The sequence below is a fragment of the Corvus kubaryi genome, unplaced genomic scaffold (genome assembly GCF_017639235.1).
Source record: "Corvus kubaryi isolate FWS band 111438036 unplaced genomic scaffold, C.kubaryi_AGA036_p1.0 121, whole genome shotgun sequence".
NCBI lineage: Eukaryota > Metazoa > Chordata > Aves > Passeriformes > Corvidae > Corvus > Corvus kubaryi.
In genome coordinates this window covers 665,625-687,469 of record NW_024580656.1, presented here as the reverse complement: position 1 = coordinate 687,469, position 21,845 = coordinate 665,625, and the positions used below count along the sequence as shown (strand labels likewise).

Here is a 21,845-nt window from a genome sequence, read left to right as displayed (position 1 = left end):
ACCAGGATGGACCTGGCTGGGATGGGTCTTGGAGCCCCATGCCGGTCACGTCTCTTCTTCAGCTCAAAGGGCTGCCCGGCCAAAGCACAACCCCTGTGAATGTGACACCTCACAGGAATCACAGGCAAGGAGCACCTGGCTCGAGGATGCTGCTGCTCCCAGCAGCCCTGGGCATGCCCAGCTTTCCCAGTGCAACTGGGAGAATGGCTTAGCAGCCCTGACAGCACCTGCCTACAGCTGATGAGGGGCTTCAGACACCTTTCCCCAGGAAAAGGAAACCCCAAACACTTAAGCCCATCCACTCCAAGGCCAGGAGCATCCATGAAATAAGAGAACAGCCCTGACACAAACATTCTTTAAGGATGATCTAATTTAAAAACAACATCATAATGAAAATGCATGTATTTTAAAAAGAGACCCACAGCACTCCAGTGCTGGAAGCAGCTGCATGTCAGTGATGGGACTGCTCTGTACCGATTCCCCCCACCTTCCCAGGACATTTGGACAGCTCCACATCCCCATTTATTTTCCTTTACCACAGTAAATGTCTCCCTACCCCCCCCACACACCCTAAAGCATCAGCTGAAGCTGCAGGAGGGACAAACACTGGAGCATCCCCTTGCCCAAGCCAGGCGTGAAGCAGGCGGGGGGCAAACAGCTGTGGCTCCCAGCACTGTGGAATCGGGCACTGCCAGAGAAAAGCCTGCCCAGGCACCCTTTGCTCACAGCAGCTGCTGGCAGGCAGGACTGCTCTTAAAGGTAATCAATGGAGCAGAGAAGAGCTCTGGATTGCTTTAATCCTTTCCAAAAAAGTATAGCTAGCCCAGCAGCTGTCCCCCTCCCTCTGCGCCTGTGAGGATTTGTACTTGTAAGGCTGGATAATTTGACAGGGACAACACACACTCTGCCCAGGCAATCTCAGACTTCCCAAGGAGTTTGCTCTTCACTCAGTGTGCTTTGCCAGCCCAATAAATCCACCCCCATAAGCCACCCTCCCCTCCCTCCCTTCCTCCACACAGAGGGCTGGGACAGCAGCCTTGGGGTGTGACACAGATGCACGGGGGTGAGGACATCCCCTTCCCACGGGCAGGGTGCTGGCATCACCAGGTACTGGCAAGCACGGCAGCACCACAGGCACAGGGAGCCAGGTGCCGTGGCACTGTGGGAGTGGGAACAGGCAGGGCTGTCCCACTTGTGACAGCCAGAGGCACCAGAGTCGTGGAGCCAACAGTTAATACAGAGCCAGCGTCCCTGTCCCCGGAGCCAGGAGCACGGCAAGGGGCAGGCCTGCAATCCGGGTTCACGGGGCACCCCGGTAGCTGTAGTGATTGTGGTCGGGGTCGCTCAGGGTGAGGGGCAGGCTGGGCTTGCGCTCCGGGTCCTTCTCCTCACACTGCCGCGGGGGACGGTGCTTGAAGAAGTCAGAGACGTAGTGGACCTGGAAAAGAGCAATGGGAAAGAGGATTTGGGGACCCTTCTGTCAAGGCCAAGCAGGAGCCCAGCCGAGCACCAGGCTGCACAGGGGACACTCACAATGAGGACAGCAATGAGAGCCCCCTGCAGCAGCCCCACCAGCACGTCACTCCAGTGGTGCTTGTAGTCGGACACCCTGGTGTAGCCCACGTAGATGGCGAAGGCGATGAGGAAGAACTGGATGGTGGGACGCAGCAACCGGGCCCACTTCCCCACCAGCCGGGCCTGCACGTAGAGCTGGGCAGCAAGGAAGGGAGAAATCACTCAGGGAAGGGCTCACCAGCCAGCCCAGTGACGGGGTGCTTGGGGCATGGGACCTGCAGGGGCTTCCTGCGGCACGGCACTTACCGCCAGGAACATCATGCAGTACATTCCAAAGGAAGAGTGTCCCGAGTAGAAGGACAGTCTGTGTGGCAAAAGGGATGGGTCAAGCCATGAGCGAGCTCCCAGCTGGTCCCCACAAGACCCCTAACCACACCACAGGCTCTGCCCTGCAACAGGAGAGCCTCAATACCCATCTGGGGCTGCCACTGTGAGCCCAGCACTGCTGGGCAGGTGGGAGAGGCACATCCTGTGGCACCATGGCTCACCTGGACTCGGTGATGTTCCTGCTCTCTCCCTGGCAGACATTCTCCAGCTGCACATAGATGGAGCAGTTCACCTTGGACCAGTCAGGATTGCAGACAGCCAGGAAGTTTGGCCGGAGACGGCCGATCATATATTTGGCCAGGTCAGTCAAGGACTGGCTGATGGCGCCTCCAAAGAGAAAGGTCCCAACCACCTTGTAGAGGGCAGCCAGGTAATTGTTGAACTCTGACTTGGAGTAGAGGCGTTCGGTGTAGACCAGGTATGCCTCCCCCGATGAGATCTGCAGAGACCAGGGGGGAAAAGCTGAGGGTCAGGGGCTACTGAGCAGCTCCCCAGGGGTGCAGGATGCTCTGGCACTGTGGCAGAGGAGCCCCTGGCATCCACCTGCCACAGGAGCTCACAGGCCCTCTCCCCCTCCCTGCAGGGAACCAGCCCCATGGGGCGTGGGTCTCACTACTCTGGTGAGAGCTCCTGACCCCAAGCAGAGTGGGGCTCAAGCTGAGGATGTTGTTGCCCTTCCAGGGCTCTGGAGGTGGCTGTGCTGGGCCCCAGCTTCCAGATACAACATGTCAGCATGACTCTGCCCTGAAGGAAAGGAGGCGGCAGTTCCTTACAATGATAACAGTGCAGCTGATGGTGACCCCAGCCATGAGGCCGTGGGTGATGGTGTCTGCCTTGTAGGGGTAGCGGATGGAGTCATCGTTGCAGTAGAAGCCTCGCTTGTATGGGGAGTTCACCAGAGTCAGGATGATGAAGGGCAGAGATGCTGCAAGGCAGAGAGAGGTGAGGACTGGAGACAGCAGCCAGCAGGCTCCACACCTGCACACAGCATCACACCGTGTCCCCATCTCTCGTCCCTAAGTCTCTGCTCCCCGATGCCAGGGAGGGATCCCCTCCAGCGATGAAGTCCTGAGCCACCTGTACCCAGGGCAGGAGGACTTGAACCCACCAGTGCACTGCCCTGACAGCGATAGGGCCCTATCAGAGCTCACAGATGCCTGCAGCACCCAGATACCACATGAGACAGCCACAAACGGGCACCCACAGAGCCCCTACGGCTGCCCCACTCCTCCCCAGGCACAACAGTGGCAGGGCCAAATCTTGTGCCCTCTCCTCACACTGCCCAGTCTTTCGGCCTAGGAAGACAGAGCTCATAAACTTAATGAGCACAGGCATCTTGCAAACCTGTTGTAGGGCAGGGAAGGGCCCCCAGATGGTGCCAGCAGAGCCCTCACAGCAGCTCCAGGAGAGCCAGTGCCGGGAGATGCTGCGAGCTCCCCCGGGACAGAACCGGCCCCGAGATCCAGAGGGGTTTGGGGGTCTCTGCGCCGCACAGCAGCCGTGCCAGCCCGCCGCTGGCATGAGGCCCCCTGCCCCTGCTCCATCCCTGCTCAGGAACAGCCACGAACGAGTCCCAGGACGCTCCCCAGGGAAGCGGCCCCCCCTCCCCGGAGGCCACCTTCGCTTGGGCTCCTCTCCCAGTTCCGCCTTTCCCGGCGGTTTCCGCCTCCCCTTGTTCCTCCGTCTCCCGGGAGCCCGCACCTTTGTCCCCGCCCGTCCCCGCCTCCCCGCCCCGGGGGTCCCGCCGCCTCCTGCGCTCACCGAGCGAGCGGGAGGGAGTGCGGCGATGAAGCACCGGGGGCTGCCCCGCCACCCCCGCCGCGCTGCCGGGGGCAGGGAACCGGTCCCAGTCCCTCCGCCTCCTCCCCGCACACCTCAGACGTCCATTTTCAGCTCAAATTAGACACCAATTTTCTTTCTGGATAATTTCATCCTCCAAAAAAAGCTCCCCTAAAAATATAAAGCACCGGCCCACAGGAGGGAAACGCGGTCCGAGCTGCACCGGGACCCGGCCCCCCCCGCCCCGCAGCCAGGGAAGCTCCAGCCGCGATCCCGATCGGGGCCTTTATTTTTAGTCCGTCTTAATTCGTTACTTCCTTGCGGCAGTTTTAGAAACATTTACCCGCACCGGGGGGGTGGGCGAGGGGGTCCTAGAAGGGGTGCCCCGAACCCACTCGCTCGGAGCTGCGGAGCCCCCGGCCCCGCTCTGTCCGCCCGCGGAGCGCCGGGCTCGGCGGCGGGCAGGCGGCCAGGGCGGCGGCGGCGGCGGAGGAAGCGTCCCGGTGCCGCCCGAGCCGAGGGACCCTCCCGCCGACGGACCGGGCCCCCGCCCCTCCACGGGACTGTTCCCGGAACAGGGAACGGCCCCGAGAACCGGGACGCCCGACGGAGCCCCGTAGGGCTGGGGCAGGAGCCTGCGCCCGCCTGCCCCCACCGCCGGTGGCTCTCGGCGGAGGCCCGGAGCCCCGGGACGGCGGCCGGGCAGGTGCCTCCCACGCTGCCCCCGGCCCGGCGGCACCGGCCACGGGCCAGAGCGGGCAGACGCGCGGCGGGATCGCGGGCCCACGGTACCTCCCGCGGACCTGGCCCCAGCCCAGGGCGCGGCCCCACCGAGGGCACCGGAGGGACGCGGAGACGCTCCGGAGCCGCCCGCGGCGGGGGCGCCGGTACCGAGCCCTCACCGACCGCCAGGCAGAGCACGTCGAGCGCCACGAAGACCTTCCTGCGCTCCATCCCGCAGCCGGTGCGGCCCCGCGGCCCGGCCCCGCGGCTCACATGGCCCGGAACGGCGCGGGCCCGGCCGGGAGGTAAAGTCCGGGCGGGCGGGGCGGGGCGGAGCGGCAGCCGGTGCCCCCGCCCAGGGCCGGGCCGGGCCGGAGCGGGGCGGGGCGGGGGTGGCAGGGCCGGGGCAGGTGTGGGGCGCGGCGGGGCACGAACCTCTCTGGACCCAGACCCCGCTCGCCCCCCGCCGCTTCCTCGGGCCCAGCTCCGGCGTCCTCGTCTCCGGCCCTCCCGAGCCTCCCGATGCCCACCCCGCCTGGCCGCTCTCCCCGCCTCGGCTCGGCTCCCTCCAGTCGCTGCGCCAAGGGGAAGGGGGAGAAGAAAGGGAGCGAGGCCACTTTGGGAGCCGCCTGAGTTCCACGCGTCTCGGGACTATGTCCCGAGAAAAAAAAAAAAAGGGAAAAAAGGAAAATTCAGTCTCTGAAACGTGCTTGCTGCTCTGCTGGGGGCTCGTGCAGAGCAGTGGTGGGGCTGTCTCTGTGGTGAGATGCGTTTCTGAGGGGAAGGAGGGACGCCCAGGATCCTGTGGATGCAGCAGACACCGGTGTGAACACACAGGGTGAGACAGGAGCTGATTTACCCGCTGAGACACTGGGCTGTATTTCCTGAGCCTCAGACGTCCTGGGAGCAGAACAGGCTCACGGTGCTTCCTGCTGGGTTTGGGGACATGCTGAAACCCAGAATGGGGACAGGAGCAAAGGTTGGAGCACGGGTCCCACAGCAATTCCCTGGTGGGAGCAGGGACAGTCGCATCCCGGCTGTTTGCGCCATGCCGGATGTCTGGGGAAGGAAACAAATAACAGAGAAACCACCCATGGCTGATAACTGCGGGTGGCTGAAGTGCAGCGCGAGTGGCCTGCGGAGAATGTCAAGGCTGCTTGTGGGAAGCCAAGAGAGCTGGAAACGCTCTCGGGCTGCCCTGGAGTTTCAGGAGAGGGACAGAACCATGGGCCAGCTTTCCCCTGCCCTGATGCGCCCCAGTGCAGCTTCCTCCTGCCCTCCAGTGCCATGGCGGCCCTGGCACACCGCTGGGGCAGGATTTGCCCCACACATGCCGCCTGCAGAGACCCCAACCAAACAGATGAGACGCTCGAGGCAGGAGAGCTGGGGGGATGCCCAGACTGTGTCCCGGAGGGGATGTGAAGATTAACACGATCTCTCTCACCGCTGATAAATCGCCCCTCCTCATCACAGCCCCCAGCAGTCCTGGGTGTGGGCCACCGTGGGGACACAGATGTGGCAGCGTGGGGCTCCGCTGGAGCGCGCAGGGGGAAGCGCCTCACGGCAGCAGCGCGGCCGCCGCAGGACTTTGCCCCGCGCGGGCCCGAGGATGCCGGGCGGTGCCGTCCGGGCCCGGCCCAGCCCGGAGGTGTCGCGGGCGGAACGCGGCGAGCCCGGGCTGGGTCCGGTGGGTCCGGGCGCGGGTCCCGGGGGGCGCGGGCGGGTCCCGGGCGCGGGGCTGTGTCGCCCTCTGCCGTCCGAGCGCCGCAGCTGCAGCCGGGGCTGGGGGGCGGCGGAGCCCGACCCGGACCCACCCCCGGAGCCCGGGGGGCTGCGGCGTCCATCCTGGACCCTCCCCCGGGGTGCTGCAGAGCCCGGGGGATTCGGTTCTGCTGCTCTCACCGCCTCGGAAACAGCGCTAGGGTCACACAGGGCCGAAACCATCGTTTCATGTCAAAGGATGCGACGAGGGAGGGAGCGCCGTCCCATCCGAAGGCTTCAAGTAGATCCGCGCTTCCCGCTGCTCCTCGGGGCCTCGAAGGAAGTGGGGAACGCGCTTGCGTCCCTCCTTCCCCGGGCTGTGCCCACCCTCGTACCCACCTCTGCGGGGCAGAGCTGGGGGGCTGCACAGCTGGAGCCCCCAAGGGCCCGGGCAGGCAGCCAGAGCTGGGGACAAGCAGGAGACAAGAATTTAAGGAGTTTGTGACGGAACAGAGAGGCTTCGTGGTAGGGAAACACAAAGCAGTTGCAGCAGGAACATTCCTCTTGCCCCCAGGAGCTTCTTCTGGTTGAAGTTTGGATGCACCCCTGCCTTCCACCGCCCCAGACCTGCCACAGGCTACCAGAGTTTTAGAGGACTTGGGGCAGCTGTAAGAGGAATAAATGGCTCCCTCCACCTGCAGCACCGGAAGAGAGAACTCTGGGCCTCCTCCTAGGCTGGGATGGCCTCCCTGGCACAGGGAATCCCACCCCGTTTGGAGGAGAGCACTCGTGGAGAGCAGGAGAGGATTAGACAGCAGAGGCAGGAACCCCTATTCTTGCTTCTGCCATCATTATACACTGGACTGTTGTATCTTGGCCTCCAAAAAGAAGACAGACTTCTGGCTCACTTTCAAATTAGGTTTTTAATTAAATAAATAACGGCGAGGGGTCTTCAAGGCAGTGTCACTTCACAGTGTAGGGCTGGGGGGCAAGGGAGAAAAGAGTCCAGCATCGGGAGCGGCTCAAAGTGAATGTGCTTTGTAAGAAGGAAAAAGAAAACCCCAACAAAAAAAAACAAAGAACCAAACCTCCTCCCCCAGTGACTCCCCCTCCCTGTCCCAGCCTTTTTCACCCCTCTCCCTCAAAGTTATGTTGAAAAAGCGCCGCACTCATGTTGAAAGACCCCATGCAAATCTGTAAACAACACTGAAGGACATAAAGAGATTTCTGCCTCAGCCAGCTCCCCTTTCCTTTCACTAGGGCTTGAAATAAACCAAAAGAAAAAATGGTTTCAGGAAAACTAAGAATGTTCTCAGCCGATGGAGGAGATGCCAAGGCCTGGCCCTCCCTGGGAGGGCTGCCTGTGCTCTCACCCTGCCTCCTCCCTTCAGCCAAGGAGCTTCCTGGGAATCACAGCCTGGGCAGTTCCACTACGGAGTGGGCACTCGTGTTTGCTTTCTGTTCCCAGCAGCTGGGAGCAGCTGCAGGGGGAGGCCTCTGCCCACCACATCTGGCTGACAAAGCCACACCAGGTGAAGGCAGCTGCAGGTGCCTGGGGCTCAGCATCTCCCAGCAGAGTGCTGGGGACTGAAGCAAACCCCTGTTAAAGCACACAAACCAGCTCTGGGGCTTAGGAGATGAGACAAGGTCTAATCCTGACATCCCATGGGGCTGTTTGATGCTGTCTCCGTGCTCCTGCTGCAGGGCTGAGCACAACTTCCCAGGGCCACGTAAAAGGAGGATGCAGGCTCTTTGGTTTAGGTACCTGCCAGATCCACTGGCAGCAGAGCCAAGTGCACAACGACAGCCCCAAGGCCCCTACCAAAACAAGCAAAAACCCTCAACCCAAGCCCCTTCCCAACTGCAGAACACAGCTGTAGGAAAGGACTGTCTGTACCAGAACCTTGCCCAGCAGGGGAATGGAGAGCATTACCTGCATGGAAAAAGGGGAATGAGAACACGTTGAGCCAGTGGCCAATCCCAGACCTGGAACACACCTGGGAAGTGAAGCAGCTTTGGACTCCAGCACACCCAAGGACAGGCCCCCGTGGCTCTGCACAGCACCTGGCACCTCCCTGGACAGGGCAGAAAAGACACACCTCCCTCTCAAAACAGCCTGTTTTGTGACACAGGGAGGGGCAGGGATGCCCAGGGATGGTGTGGAGCAGGAATGCCCAGGGATACTGTGCTCCCCTGCCTGGGACTGTGCTATCCCAGGCATCCTAGGAGCTAAGCAACCTCCTCCCTCTGCTGACAAATTGTTGGAACAAACTGGGAAGTTAAGAGATGTTTTCACCTGCATTTTATCCACTCGCATAGCGGCTCAGTGAAGATCAGGTCATCCTCTGCCAGCAGCAGAAGCAGCAGCGCCACAGCTCTGGGCCAGCATCACTCTGTGGGTCTAGAAACTCCTGTTACTCCCCACAGAAGTTCTCCCTGGCCCAGCACTGCATGGGAAGGTGAGAAGGACTCGAGTGCACACGACGCTGCTGCACCACGCAGCATTCCTTTCCAAGACCCGACGCTTCTGCCCAAGGGCTGGGCCAGGCCACGTCCCACCTGTAGCTGGTGGAGAGTCGGGAACACGTGGCTGCTGGAGGTGGCAGCAGCTGTGTGCCCGCCTGTTATGACCCATGGCTGATGGGAGAAGGACGGGGTGAGCGGCTCCTACTGCAACACGCTGCCCATGGGAGAAGGGCCAAGACTCGTCAGCCTCCCTTGGCATCGCCGTGCCCGTCTCTGCAGGAAACTGCCCTGCAGCCCTCCCAAGCTCTCGGACCCCCAGACTGCACCCTCACCATGATGGTGATACATCCCTCTTCTCAAAGCACCTCTGCCCTCAGACTGTCCCGCTGGGGCCAAGGGACACGTCCCCTGTCCCGAGGCAGGGACTCTCTGAGCAGACTGGCATCACCTGGGGTGACACATGGTCAGCGTAGGAGGGGGGTGATGGACCTCCCCACTCAGGAAAGCCAGCCACCACTTTGCACAATTGTGTCAGGATACACTGGAGCAGAAAGGTGTTTGGTTTCACTGTAGCCTTGGATCAAGGAGGATGGAAAGACAGATTCCGACCAACAGCTCCAAACTGTCCCTACAGGACAGCGCAAGTTCCAGAATTTCACTCAGTCAGGTCAAAGTCCTTGCTGGGTCTGTGACAAATTTGTGACTGGAGACTCTCACTGTGACAGAGGCTCTGACCGAGCCACAGGTGCTGGGCAAGCCTGATGAGCAGTCAGGAAAGTATTTACATCTCCGATGCCAATGAGACCGAAATCTGTGACCGATAAGGACACTTGCGCAGGGGCCACCACTGCCTCACGGTCTCTGTCCGAATCCACAGGGCCAGCAATTAAAGGCAACCCCTCGTTAATGTCTGCAGGGAGAGTGAAGTCCATGGTTATTGTTTCACCAGAGTTCTGCAACGACTCCTGCTTCTCTGCCAGTCCTGGTCCCGCGGGTGGCAAAGCGAAGAGCTCCGGCTCAGAGGGGGTGACAGCGTGGCGTGGGCAGGGCGCAGGGACAGCGCCCGAGGACGTCTCCTCCGTGGGGTCAAAGGAGCAGTTTGTCTCTGAGGGAGTGCTGCACTCGTAGCCCTGCCCCGACTCGCTGATGCTGCCCAGGCTGCAGGCCGTGCTCTCCACACTCAGGGGCTCTGCTCAGGTGGGCACAGCCAGGGGGGAAGAGAGAGGGGGACACAGCAAGGGACAGAAAGCCACAGTGAGTCCACAATGCCCAAACACCCAGGTCAGTCCCACCTAGTCCCAACAGCGTTTGTTTGACGGCACAAGTGTTTCTTTATTACAGCAACCAAGATCCCCGCCAGCGCGTACCGAGGAAAGGCAAGATGCCGACAGCAGATGGGAGGCCATCAGTGTTTCTATGGAAATTAAAGGAAACCTCCCAGGCACACTGCAAGATAAGCCAAACCCTAAATCCTATCCCCTTGTGCCAACAACTCCTGGGAGCTGCCTGCACAAAGCCTTCATCTGCAGTAGGACAGTGAGGGAATGGACCCATGCTGGGCTCCCTGCGAATCTTCTCACAGCCAGCTCTGTGTGAAAGCAGCTTGCACCTGATTTCTGGGGCCTTAACCCAGCCTCTGGAGGAGCTGCCTATGTCAGTGCTTTGGAAGCAGCTCACTCAGGTGCCCAGCGCATAATCCTTTTGTTTTGGGAATGACCTAGGCCACCCCTCCAAGCCCAACACAGGAACAACCCTTTTATAGTCACCTCTGATCAATGCAGAGACAGACAAGACTCTTCTGCTCACACCAAAACCCCACAGCAGACGGACAAAAAGGAATTACCTGTGCTCTCAATTGCTATCTGATCTTGACCAAAGTGAGCATCCAGGCAGCCAGCTGCAGAGGGAATTGGTGGGGAGCTCCGAGAACGATTCGTGTTTTCCACTTCAACCCCATCCAGGTCATTGTCGGTGAAATCCCTGTGGAGAGAGATAAAGAGCATTGCCACTACCTGCTAAGCAGAGAGATGCAGGCAGGAGAAAAGGTGACTGGGATTAAAACCCATCAACAAATAAAGCAATGGGACTGTAGAGACATCACCAGAATGAATGTCCACCCCTCCTTGCTCTGCAGAGCCTGGTTTAGACTCTGCCCTGAGGAGGTGACCTCAGGTAATACAGTGTGGCCGAGACCAGCCCATGATAAACCCAAATGGGCTCTCCAGCTTCCTAAAGAGCTCAGCTCTGCCCCCAGTTCTGTGAGCCCCAACCCATTCCAAAGGGAAATAAATACATGGTCAAATGCCCAGGGAACACCCAGCTTCATGGAATGACTGCGGTGGGTCCTTAGTGTGCCAGCAAAGAGCAAGTGACAGAACACATTTTCCCACCCTGGGAAGATTTAAGATTTCAGGTATTTTCCTGTCTTGCATCAGAAGTTAAAAAAAAAAAAAATCAAAATCTAAGCCTTCATCTGATGTTTTTAATTGATTCAGTTTCAATATTTCATTCTGACCTATTAAGAGATTTCTGTTTCAACCTTTTTGAAAGGGTGTATTTTGAAAAGTACCTTCTGTAATTAGCATACATTTCAAAGGGAAGAATTTGCCTCATAAGGAAATTAATTCAGGTTCCAAACCACCAAAAATAAGTGCATTTTTGAATTTAAAAAGCTCCGTTCCCAAAACCTCATCAAACTGAGTTCTTTCACCAAAATCAGCTCTGAATCCCTGTCCCCAGTGTTTTGTGGATGCGTTTGTCTGAAACAAAAACTATTTTCAACACACAGAAAAGGACAAGAAAGCCCACATCCAAGCAAACAGTTCTTTTATCTTCCCTCCCCACGCCAACTTTGTGTTTGTGCTCTGAGAACACCCCGTGCATCCCTCCATCCTCCCACTCGAGAAACCTTCTGGAGAAGAAAGCGCAGTCTGTTAAGCGGAGGTGCTTTGCAGCAGGAATCTTCACTGGGAGGTTAATATTACTAATTTTAGTGTGAGAATATTCCACGCACGTGGCTCCAGGGTGGAGGACGTACTTCTTCCTTCCTAGACGAGTCTGCTGAGTGAAGTAGTCATAGCGCTCTGATTTTTTCCACATGTAGTAATACTCCACGCACTCGCCCACCGACCGGGTGCGGACCTGAGGAGAAACACCCCAGTCAGGACAGCCACCCCCATCCAGGTGCATCTCCTGGAGCAAGGAGCTATTTTCCCATTTAACCAGCACAGAAAATTAAAGTGCATTACAGTGATTTACATGGCTATGGACACATTGCTGCAGAACAGAAGCACGTACTGAGGTTTCCGAGGTGGCCAGAGAAAGAACTCCCCACAGCACACAGCTGTTGTCACAGACCCGTGTGGGTCACACACACTCGTGCAGGACTTTCCTGCGCTTCCAGCAGCAGCACACTTAGCAGAGAGAGCAAACCTGCATCCATTGTCACTGGCCAGCGTCAACATGCCTACAATTAACCAGTGGTAGAACTGGACTCTCTGGTTCTGCCAACTCCCAGCACAGCAGCATGTCCCGGGGCCCAGCTCTCCCTACAACAGCACCTGCCATTCTAGAGGACCCCAGGGGACTTTACGAAACATCCACATGCTCAACTCACTCATTCACAGAAGTACTGCAAGGGCTGAGAGTTTGGAAAGAACTTTTGAGACTCCAGAAAGGGCTAATCAGTAATTAACTGACATCACTCATGCAGGTCAGTGGTGTTTGTGACTTCTCCCACCTGGAAAATAAGGCAGAGCAGGGCAGTGAACAGCCCATCACCTGCTGGCATGAGTCAACACAAAGCCTGGGATTGGAACTCGGCCATCCTGAACTCCCTGCGTCAGCCGAGGCCCAAAGCACATCTCTGGTGCCCAGTCACTGCCTCCTTCCCCTGCTCCTGACCTGGGGGGAGCAGCCTTACCTTGTTTGCTTGGATAAGGTGAAAGTTTTTCCCATGGACTCTAAAGCCATGTTCAAAATTTCTACATTCTTCCTCGCTCCAGGCACAAATCTCATCTGTAGCAGAAAGAAAGAGGAGTTGGAGGAGATGTGCAGAATCTTGAAAGAGTTCCATGTGCCCTGATGAACCGAAATAAGGGGAGTCCTCACCTCTGATAACCTTCACGTTGAACCGTAACCTCCGCAGTGCCTCTTCTGCATTGAAGTTGCATTTCACCAGCTCATACAAAGCCTGTGAAACAGAAGGAAATCACTCACAGCACGTACCTGAGCAACACACCACAAACCAGCCTGCTCATGACTCACGTTTGTCTCGTAAAACTTCTATTTCCCAGGAGCCAACTTGCTGCTAATCCCAGCTTGACCACCAGCAGAGATTATCCCCCTTTTTAAGGGACTGGATTACAAACCCTGGGACTGGACAAATGTAGTTCCACCAGAATCTAACCTGGCTAGATCGGAGGAATACACAGCTGCTCTGAAATGGTTGATCTGCTGACTTTTCCAGTCTTCCCAACAGAGAGGGTGACCGCAGCTGGGCACACACCCTCACTTATCCATGAGGATCACTGGAGTTTGACCTCATTCTGACCTCTGCAAGGAACGTGGCACTGTTGGGCCAGCACCACCTGGGTCTGTGTGGGCTGCAGGAGTCCCTAAGCTCACCTGCTCATTGTCCTTGACCACCTCTCCCTCTGGCAGGCTGCTGCCGGACAGCTCGTCCCACTGCCGCTTCACAGCGCGGTACAGGAACTCTTCCACCTCCCTCTCAGGGAGGATGTTCGGGTCCCAAAGCAGCTGATCTTCATTCTCATAGGCTAACAGAAAAAGCACTGAAATAAGATAATCAAACAGAGAATTCTGCTGCTTTTTGAGAAGTGGTCTGCATGGACATGCATGGGGAAGACAGAGGAAGGAGGAAATCTTTGCTTGGTACTCCAACCCGGCAGTAGAGATGACAACCATCTCTCAAGGCACTGCATTTTCCCTCCTGATTTTGGAGGCAGATAAGCTCTTTATATCTCTTTTAGGGCCCTTGGCACAGGCTCAGCTTGTTTCCATTGTTTCAGAAAGGTTGGCTGACAAAGTTTTTGTCATCACATTCTCAAAGATTACCGCTTTGATTAATTAATCCTGGCAACTAAAGACCCTTTTAGCTTTCTTGTCCAGAAGCTCAACAAGCTGGCACTCATACTGCACTCATTATTGGACACAATCTGCAAATCAAGGCACCTCTGTCTACTCTGCAGACATCCCAAAATCAGAAACAGATAATCTCCAGGGAGCACTGAATGCCACTAACTCACTACTTAAGGAAGATGTCAGAGAGAATAAATCAGAGCATCCCCAGATGGGTATTCCTTCTCTTTGGCTACAGCTGAGACCCCCTCCTGCAAACCTGTCACACCAACCCAGTTCTCCCTGAGCTTCACCAGTTCTGTACCTGTGTTCCCAGCCCGATTAAATCAGGCTCATCTAAGTCAGTACATCTGGATGTCACTGAAAGCTGCCAAGCCTCCTGGAGACACAGAGCAGGACTGGTGATCCAGAGCTCATCAAATCCCCCTGCCAGCAGCCCTACACCCAAACTAGGCACAAAGAAGAGGCTGCCTTACCTTTTTGCCTGTGCCTGTTTAAGCGGAGGATGGGAACAGTGGCCTGGTACTGAGGTCCAACCATGATCTCCTGAAATCCCACGACAGAGAGGTGAGAAGATTGAAATGGGAAATGCTCCACGCAGGCTGTACTTCATGATTTAGGGACTACACCACTACAAGGCTGATTTATTTACTGGTAGCCCCCTCTGTCACTACTATTGCTAGTGAACCCTGACTATTTGAAGAAGGTTTACTACGAACCAGATGATACTGTGGGGACCCTCAGCATTTATACAGTTTTAATGTAAAAGATCTATGGCAAAAAGCTAAGGCTGGAGATAAAGCAATGCAGAGGTTTCTCCTGCAGCCTTCACAGCCAGGATGAATTTGGAAGCCTGCTCCTCTCTTTAGAAAGATGGTTCCCCCTCAGTAAATCCTGCTGCATTTCACCTTTGTAGGGTTGAAGATTTAATTTACCAAGGCACAACAGACTTCCCGTATCTGAAGCAGAAGATAATTTCGAGATTGTATTAAAAACACCTCTTGTAACCCACATCTGCCACTGCCACCCACAAAATGCAAGGCATCAAGAAGCCAGCTGGGGAGATATCATAGTGCTTTGGTGTCATGCTTTCAACTCAGGAGTCCCCCTTCCCAGTGCAGTCAGGTCATTTACCTTCTTACACTCATTGGATGGGATGGAATCCACCTCTGAATCCTCTGCCATGGAGGAAGCACATGGAGATGAACATGGCTCTTTGTCTTCATCAGCAAGGAAGTTGTTTGCTTTGTGGGAAAGGAAAAGATCTGTAGTTATGAATTTTTTTTTATTATTCCTTTATGCTCCCTCTTCTTCCCTTCATTTTCTGTCCTAAGGTCCCTTACAGCATGGTCTACAAGGGACAGCTTACCTGTATTTTAATTTTCTCACTTGAAATAACAGAATTTGCACACTTGCCACATGGATGGCCAACCTGGGGAGCTCAGCCTCCTTAATTTTACAAGACAGCAGGAGCAATAACATCACTTCATGCAGAGTCCTTGTCACGTGCTTCAGCTTCCCACATATTTCAGTATTTAGGAACTGCCACAATACATCTCTCCACTACTACTACTGAATTTATTCACTTGTAGCGATGTCAGATGAGGTACTTATCTTTCAGACTTGCAATTACAGCAGGCAGCAAAACAATTCCCACTTTCTCAGTATTCTGAGCTACAGCTCAAGACAATTCTTCCCTCATCCCACTGCTCATCAACGCTCTGTCCTGTCCTACCCAAAGCCCGGTAATGCCTCTGCCACGCAGACAGTCCCCAGGAGGAAAAGTGGAAAATTTGATGTCAGGAGACTGACAAAATTAAGAAAGCCATTCTCACCCTCCCCTGCACATCATATGTAAAAGTGAACAGCAACTACTTAGGAACTAGTGACACATACAGCCAGGCTGGTTTGGGAATAAGTCCGATGCATCGTGGGACGTGACGGATGGAGTCAGATCGTCAGCTGAAGATTGTGTCTCCTCCTCTTCTTCCCCTGAAAGCAAATCCTTCGCTATTTGTTCCTTTTAACAACAACAAGAAAGTGAAAAATATTTTTAAATTAAAAAAAATATATGAGGGGGAGTGAGGCCTAGAGTAAAAGCATTTCTGGTCAACAGCGGCCGCATCCACAGATCTCTTCACCCTCCCACAGCTTGTCCAAAGACAGATTCTCTCTCTCACACTCCCACCACACCCAGACTATTTTCCCTAGAAGCACTTTAACAAGTGTCATGAGTGGCTTCCTATGGAAGCCAGAGAGTATGAGCAAGCGGCCCTTTCTGTAGAGCTCCACTCACAGCAAGTAACTCAAAGATCCTGAAAGAGGAAAACCCCAACCCCCCAAAACCCCCCACTTTCTACAGAATTTTGCTAGAACAGGAGGAGCCCCGGCTTCAGCTGGGAAGATACAAACTTTCCCTGGCTCTTCACACACCCCCATCGACGTGCAAATACTTGTAACCAAAGTTCCATGCAGAGTTTTTACATTTTGAAACAGATATCCTTTCTCCCTTCTCCTCTGAACACTTCACACTCATGTTTCTACACCTGGTGTTCCTCACTGGGACACCAGAGCTAGGCAGGTACCTTCCCTTGGCATCGATCAAACCCCTCTGAAACGGGGGTAACCTCGACAGCCTGTGCAGACACCCAGGCAGAGAGCTGCTCTCACCTTATCCAGAGTCATATCAGGGAGGTTGGGAGTGATGTCATTGCTCTCACTGTCCTGCTCCGAGATGGGATCAGATGCCTCATAGCCATACAGTGCGAGCAGCTCCTCAAATGGCATTTCACTGCTCTGAGCAAGAGGAGGACAAAGCTGCATCAGGAAGAGAACAACCACAAGAGCACCACACCAGCTGCAGGAACACGGACAGGCAGAGGCAGTCAGGGCAGCTCTGCTCCTCTGGGGGCTCTGAGCAGCCTCAGGTGACACTGTTGGGACCCACTGTATCCTGTCCCTCTCAAAGGTATGGAAAAGCCAGGAACTTTCAGCCCAAAGCAATATAGTCTAGGGCATTATTAAAATACATTTATCTTTTGTTCTAGATTTCAAAGAGGTGAAAAATGCCAGAAAGCACTACTGTATTTAAGTAGAGGAAGGGGAGGAACAAATCCCTGTATCAGTCTAGTGCCTGGCCTGAAGAGACACTCTCTGTCACCAAGAGCAGTTTGTGTTCCACTGAGGTCTCTGTGGGACCACCCACAGCAGCACCACGTTGGCTCATCTTTGTGAAACACTGGCCATCACCCCCAAAAGCTGGTGATTCTTCAGCAAGGAGAGCCAAGATCATCTGCCAGAGGGGCTACTTGGCAGAGGAAGGCTCCAAAATTCACTGCTGTCATCTGTTCTCAAAACCATTCCTTCCAATCCAAATGCAAACTTGACTCATCGTTGGGTGACCTGAACCCAGCTCAAGTCAGGGCTTCACACAGCACACAAGCAACTCCAGCAGGTAATTTCACTTCCCCTCCCCTGCTGCCTTTACCTGAGAGGCACTGAAACTCTTCTCCAGCTCTTCTAAAGATTTCTGCTTCTCCTGAGTATCATCTTCCTCCCTTTCTTCCCTCACACCGTAGTTCTGGGAAAGGATCTCTGCCAGGTTCAGTCGATGATCAGCTGAGCCCATTGATACAACTGCAGGGATCAGAAGAAGTTGGATACTAGCACCACCACGGATCAAATCCTGAGATGCAACAAAGCCAGGGATGATCCCTTCTTGTGTGTGTGCAGACATGATAAGCCAGAGGAAGAGATTAGGCAGAACAGAGAGGGACAGGGAACACAACTGGCAGCAGTCACTTCATCAGCACAAACCCCAGTTCTATCCACATTCAAGTCCCATAACTGACTGGAAGCTGAATCTGAAGGTTGTCTGAGTATTTGTGTGTCTCTCCTCACTGGATCCGCTGATGTCACAACTGTGTGAACACACTGCAGCCTTTCCTTCACCTGGGGGCATTTTTACGGTAATCACCCCTTACTCAAGAATGTGCAAATGGACACCTGTAGGAGCTTTGGCATCTTTAAGCCTTTCCTCCTCTGTCAAACAGCATGGGAATCAACCAACAGGCTCAGGAGATGTTGCAAGGAGAAGGGAAGTGATCACAGTAACTTTGTGTCCTCTGGGAACTAGACCAAGAAACAGAGGGATCTGAGCCTTGAGGTACCTGCTGCGCTTTGAAGGGCGGGCTCTCCAGGACATAGGCCACGGGCTGGGTATGCGACCACCCTCGGGCTCTGCCGGCCAACAGAGGCCTTCAGGAAAAGAGAAGAACATGGCTGAGACAGCTCTCCTTAAAAACAGGACATCCCTCCACCCACTTCACCCCACCACCAAATGCAACTCATTTAAGTTCAAAGCAAAAGTTACCCAAATGCCCACAGGGCAGTGTTAGGAACCGTGCTGTTCAGAAGAGTTCATCGGGTGTATTGAGCAGTTTTTCCTGGCCTCCTCGCCTTCCCCTCAGCCCATGTGTTTCCATTCCATCTATTTTACCTCCAGCACTCTACTCACTACTTATCCCCCCACCAGTTTAAGACCTCAGACCTTCATGATTTACATGTTCACTTAAAAGAAGGACCTGGACCTTCAGCTGTTATTCTAAACACACATATCGCATCCAAGCGCAGCATTTCTAGGGGTTGACCCTTCAGGGAGCAGCCAGCCACAACACCCTGGCTTCTCCCTGATGCCCCACTGCACTCAGGAGCTCAGGGGCATGAGCAGAGAAACAGCTGAGCAGGCAGAGAAGGAGTCTGGTAGGACCACAAATGGCACAGGCAAGGTGGGAGAGGCTGAGCCAGGCAGAGCCTGAGAACAGGCACCTGCAGGGTGGCATTTGGTGCTCGGTCACAAGTTCAGGCAGCAGCATGGGCTGAAGAAAACAACCCAGACAGAACATCTGCTGCTCCTCCGGCTGCTGTGCATGGAAATGCTGTTCATCAAGTTTAGCCTAGGCAGGGAGCAAACAGGTAAACAATCAAAGCTTTTGGGTGACTGAGAGCACCTGACTGCAGAAGAAAATCCCAGTGTCAGTCCCCCAGTCCCCAGTGACATCTCTGTAGGATCCTCAGCCAGCAACAATCTCAGCTGTGCACCATCACTCCTCACTTATTCAGTGGGAGTTGGAACATTTACAGTGTTTCCAGTATGGGCCTCTTACAACTTATTTAAGAAAACACAGTATAGCTTCACATCAAAATCTATCCTCTAACAACAAAGCAAAGTATTCACCAAAAAACAGGCCACCACAGAGTGTGGGTTCTGAGTTAGTGCCTTCAACTATCAACACAGAGACTGGAAATTCCAGAACAATGAAGAAGATGCCTCCAGTCCACCATTCCCCAAGACAACCCCCACTGAGACCACTCTGGCTCCAGACAGAGCCCTACAACTGTGCACACAAAAAGAGAAGGGAGAAGTGACAGGATGATGAAAGGAGAAGGGGACAGAGTCCATTTTGAGGATGGTCATACCGGGAAATGGCTCTGTAAGTCGGGAAAGTGTCAATGCGCCTCTGTTGGGTTTTGCTGGAATGTGACCAAGTACAAAACCCTCTTGGATAAATCCTTCCAAGCAAACAACCGTGGTTTCATGGAAAGGGTGTGGTCTACCCATACTCCCTCCGGGTCCTGGACAATCTGCAGAACTCACTTGGCTCAGACAATGATGTGTAGATCAATGGCTCCTCCTTGCCTGGGGATCAATAAGGCCTCTGAAAACAAAGGCTGAAGCTGTTGACATGGATGGGCTGGCTTGAAAAGGTGTCAAGAATACTTCAGGAGCCATGAGATCTCCTATTAATAGCCAGGTGCCGAAAGTAAGAGGATTGGCCACTACAACAGGGTGACAACTCCATAACTAATCAGGAGTTTAATTATCCGAAGCAGTAACGGAGCACCAGAGCAAGTGGGAATGCTGGAGTCACCATGGAATAACCAGCACTCTGTGCTAGGGCTGAGGAAACAAGAAACAGGTGATAGACAAAGCAAATGGCCCACTCCCTGCATAAATTTAAACGCAGGTGTAACAGAGCAATCCCTCAGATTATTTACAAATCCAGAAGACCACAGAAACAAGAGTCAAAGGAACAGGAGAGAAAGGCAAGTCTGGCTTGGAAACATAACTGATGACAGAATATTGCTGACTGCACTGATTGCCAGAGCCACAGGATGTGGAGCTACTTGGTCTGAAGGTGAGGTAGGTGCAGCCTGACACTTCAAATCCAAACACCACACAGGAGGCAGAAATGCAAGAGCATGGCACGCACCAGCAACACAGAGAACAGCTGTGGGCCAGGGTGTCACTGCTCTTCCTGCTGCTGAGGGATTCCATCACCATCAAAGGTAGCAGTGGGGAACTCCAGTTACTCTCACAGTGCACTGTGATGTTGGAAACTGGCTCCTATGCCCATGAGGCATTTAATCTTGGGGGGCAAAAAGGGAGATTAAATTCCTTTGATCTCACTTTACCATCCCCAGTGCCACTTTCCTCCTGCTAGTTTCTGCTGCTCAGGCTTAAGAGTAACTTTCCTCTCAGAAGTTACACAGAGGTTGGTCAACTACGCACTCTCATGTTTGTATTTCTGGATGACTCCTGCACTCCCTCCTTAGGTGTGGACTCAAGGATTTGAGCAAATGGAATGAAGCTCAGCCATCATTTAGGAAACAAGGGCAAAGGCAGAGTCTGAGCTTTCTGCCCTGACAAAGGCGTTTCTCACTGTGAGGCCAGTTGTGTCTCCCCTGAGAAAACCCTCCAGACTGAAACCACTCTTGCAAAAAAGTGAGGGGAAAAAAAGAGAAATTTCCCTTTCCAGTGTTACTCTTCATTAACTAACATAGATTCCTGAGCCAGTCTAACACATATTTCAGATTCAGCGAGAAGCATTCCTGCTTCCTCTGCCTCGTCCACACTCCTTGGCCATGGGGCCATTTTCCACAAACTCCAGCTGTAGCCAGAGGGAAGCAGCACAGATGGAAACAGATTTGTTGTGCAAGTTATGCCTCTGAAAGATCGAAGAATGAGCAGATGACACAACACAAAGACCACCTTCTGCACTGCTCAGGAAGATCAGGGCCCCATCACACCCGTGCAGTGTCACAGCAGAGGTGCTCCACAGCCAAACCTCACCCAAGAGACAATGACAGTTCCTGGATGTCCCCTGGACAGACCTCTCTGAGCCACAGCAGTGCAGGGTGCCAAGGCAGCACTCTGGCCCAACAATGTGCCCAAACAACACTTTGGCACAAATGAATCCAGCTTTGGTGCTCCACCAAAGGCTGAACCGTGGTGGATGGGCCAACAGGCCAGGCAGTGCCTTCCTCATGCAGAACGCTGAAATACCCTGGAAGCGAAGCCCTGTCCTTGGACAGATGCTGTCACAGCCAACAGGGATCCAAGATCTTGCCACAGAGTACCTCAAAGTCTTCCCAGCACCCTTGTTCCATGTTGTGGTCACCATGAGGATCATGCCATAGAAATGAAGCGTGCATGTGTCACAACAACCATTACAACAGGTCAAGGATATTTGAGGGACATGGCAAGACTTGATGGGCAAAGGCATCACCAACTCAAAGTGTGATGGAGCGACAGCAGAAATGTTTCAGCACAAGACACCAAGGCAAACAGGACTTGGCAATTGGAGAGGCAGTGAGGAGTCCCCACCCAGCCCTCTTTACCTTCTGGCCCCTAGGCAAGGTGCTGAGAACCATCCTGGCCACCCTAACCAACCGTTCCCACCACCTTCCCCAGCCCTCTGCCATTCCCAGGATCCTGACCTCCGTGCTCTCCCACTGCTCAGGCCGCCTCTCACCTGAGAGCCTCTGCGAGCCCCTTCCAACAGTTCCACACCCCTGACCCCGGCTCCAGCGACCCCACACCGCTGTCGGGCTCTGCCGGGCCATAGCCCCGGGGCTCCCAGTCCGCTCCACCCCGCGCCTTTGCACCCGCCCTCTGCACCCCGCGGTCCCGCAGCCCCCGGCCCGAAGCCCCTTCTCGCGCCTCTCCGGGACCCTCTGCCGCTGCTCCAGGCCGCGGGGTCCCCTCGCCGGCGCTGCCCGCCCGGCTCTCCCGCCGGCTCCCGCCCAGGCGCCCCTTCCCCCGCCCGCCCCCGCCGGCGGCCCCTGCCCGGCCCCGGCACCCCCCGGCCCCGGCCCGCCCCCCGCCCCTCGAC

At 55.1% G+C, this 21,845-nt stretch overlaps 3 protein-coding genes across 11 annotated transcripts in view; all 3 read right to left on the bottom strand.

Annotated features, from left to right (window-relative positions):
* Window positions 1-777: 777 nt before the first annotated feature.
* PLPP2 (phospholipid phosphatase 2) lies at window positions 778-4,731 on the bottom strand. The gene is made up of 6 exons (XM_042038973.1): window positions 4,584-4,731; window positions 2,676-2,827; window positions 2,064-2,341; window positions 1,822-1,879; window positions 1,534-1,710; window positions 778-1,438 (listed from the first exon to the last, which is right to left on the bottom strand). Exons 1-6 carry the CDS (start codon window positions 4,633-4,635, stop codon window positions 1,301-1,303), a joined length of 855 nt encoding a protein of 284 aa, XP_041894907.1. The 5' UTR covers window positions 4,636-4,731; the 3' UTR covers window positions 778-1,300.
* On the bottom strand, window positions 4,674-6,348 carry LOC121665091 (translation initiation factor IF-2-like). Its single transcript, XM_042029014.1, has 3 exons — window positions 5,967-6,348; window positions 5,403-5,463; window positions 4,674-5,055 (listed from the first exon to the last, which is right to left on the bottom strand). The coding sequence occupies exons 1-3, from the start codon at window positions 6,346-6,348 to the stop codon at window positions 4,674-4,676; spliced, it is 825 nt and encodes a 274-aa protein (XP_041884948.1).
* A 661-nt stretch (window positions 6,349-7,009) lies between these two features.
* Window positions 7,010-21,845, bottom strand: part of MIER2 (MIER family member 2) — a 15,358-nt gene continuing 522 nt past the window's right edge. The window contains exons 1-13 of one of the 9 annotated variants that reach the window (XM_042035648.1): window positions 18,499-21,608; window positions 17,841-17,928; window positions 17,159-17,307; window positions 16,342-16,467; window positions 15,568-15,691; window positions 14,806-14,915; window positions 14,148-14,217; window positions 13,198-13,364; window positions 12,682-12,763; window positions 12,494-12,588; window positions 11,585-11,712; window positions 10,415-10,551; window positions 7,010-9,760 (exon numbers count right to left, since the gene is read on the bottom strand). In XM_042035648.1, the coding sequence (XP_041891582.1) occupies window positions 9,285-9,760; window positions 10,415-10,551; window positions 11,585-11,712; window positions 12,494-12,588; window positions 12,682-12,763; window positions 13,198-13,364; window positions 14,148-14,217; window positions 14,806-14,915; window positions 15,568-15,691; window positions 16,342-16,467; window positions 17,159-17,299 (1,656 nt within the window). In that variant the 5' untranslated portion in view covers window positions 17,300-17,307; window positions 17,841-17,928; window positions 18,499-21,608 and the 3' untranslated portion in view covers window positions 7,010-9,284. Of the gene's footprint in view, window positions 9,761-10,414; window positions 10,552-11,584; window positions 11,713-12,493; window positions 12,764-13,197; window positions 13,365-14,147; window positions 14,218-14,805; window positions 14,916-15,567; window positions 15,692-16,341; window positions 16,468-17,158; window positions 17,308-17,840; window positions 18,016-18,498; window positions 21,609-21,845 lie in introns of those variants that run through there. The other 8 variants (XM_042035801.1, XR_006017218.1, XM_042035415.1 and 5 more) reach the window with 8 other exon arrangements.

Excerpts from the sequence above, each read along its gene's own strand:
- PLPP2 (XM_042038973.1), bottom strand. The coding sequence starts at position 4,635 with ATGGAGCGCAGGAAGGTCTTCGTGGCGCTCGACGTGCTCTGCCTGGCG. Across the intron at positions 2,828-4,583 it reads CGTGCTCTGCCTGGCGGTCG|CATCTCTGCCCTTCATCATC; the intron begins GTGAGGGCTCGG and ends TCTGCCTTGCAG. Across the intron at positions 1,880-2,063 it reads AGGAACATCACCGAGTCCAG|ACTGTCCTTCTACTCGGGAC; the intron begins GTGAGCCATGGT and ends TTTGCCACACAG.
- LOC121665091 (XM_042029014.1), bottom strand. The coding sequence starts at position 6,348 with ATGGTTTCGGCCCTGTGTGACCCTAGCGCTGTTTCCGAGGCGGTGAGA. Across the intron at positions 5,464-5,966 it reads GCGGCGGCCGCGCTGCTGCC|ACATCCGGCATGGCGCAAAC; the intron begins GTGAGGCGCTTC and ends TTCCTTCCCCAG. Across the intron at positions 5,056-5,402 it reads GCTCCCACCAGGGAATTGCT|TCCCGAGACGCGTGGAACTC; the intron begins GTGGGACCCGTG and ends CTCGGGACATAG.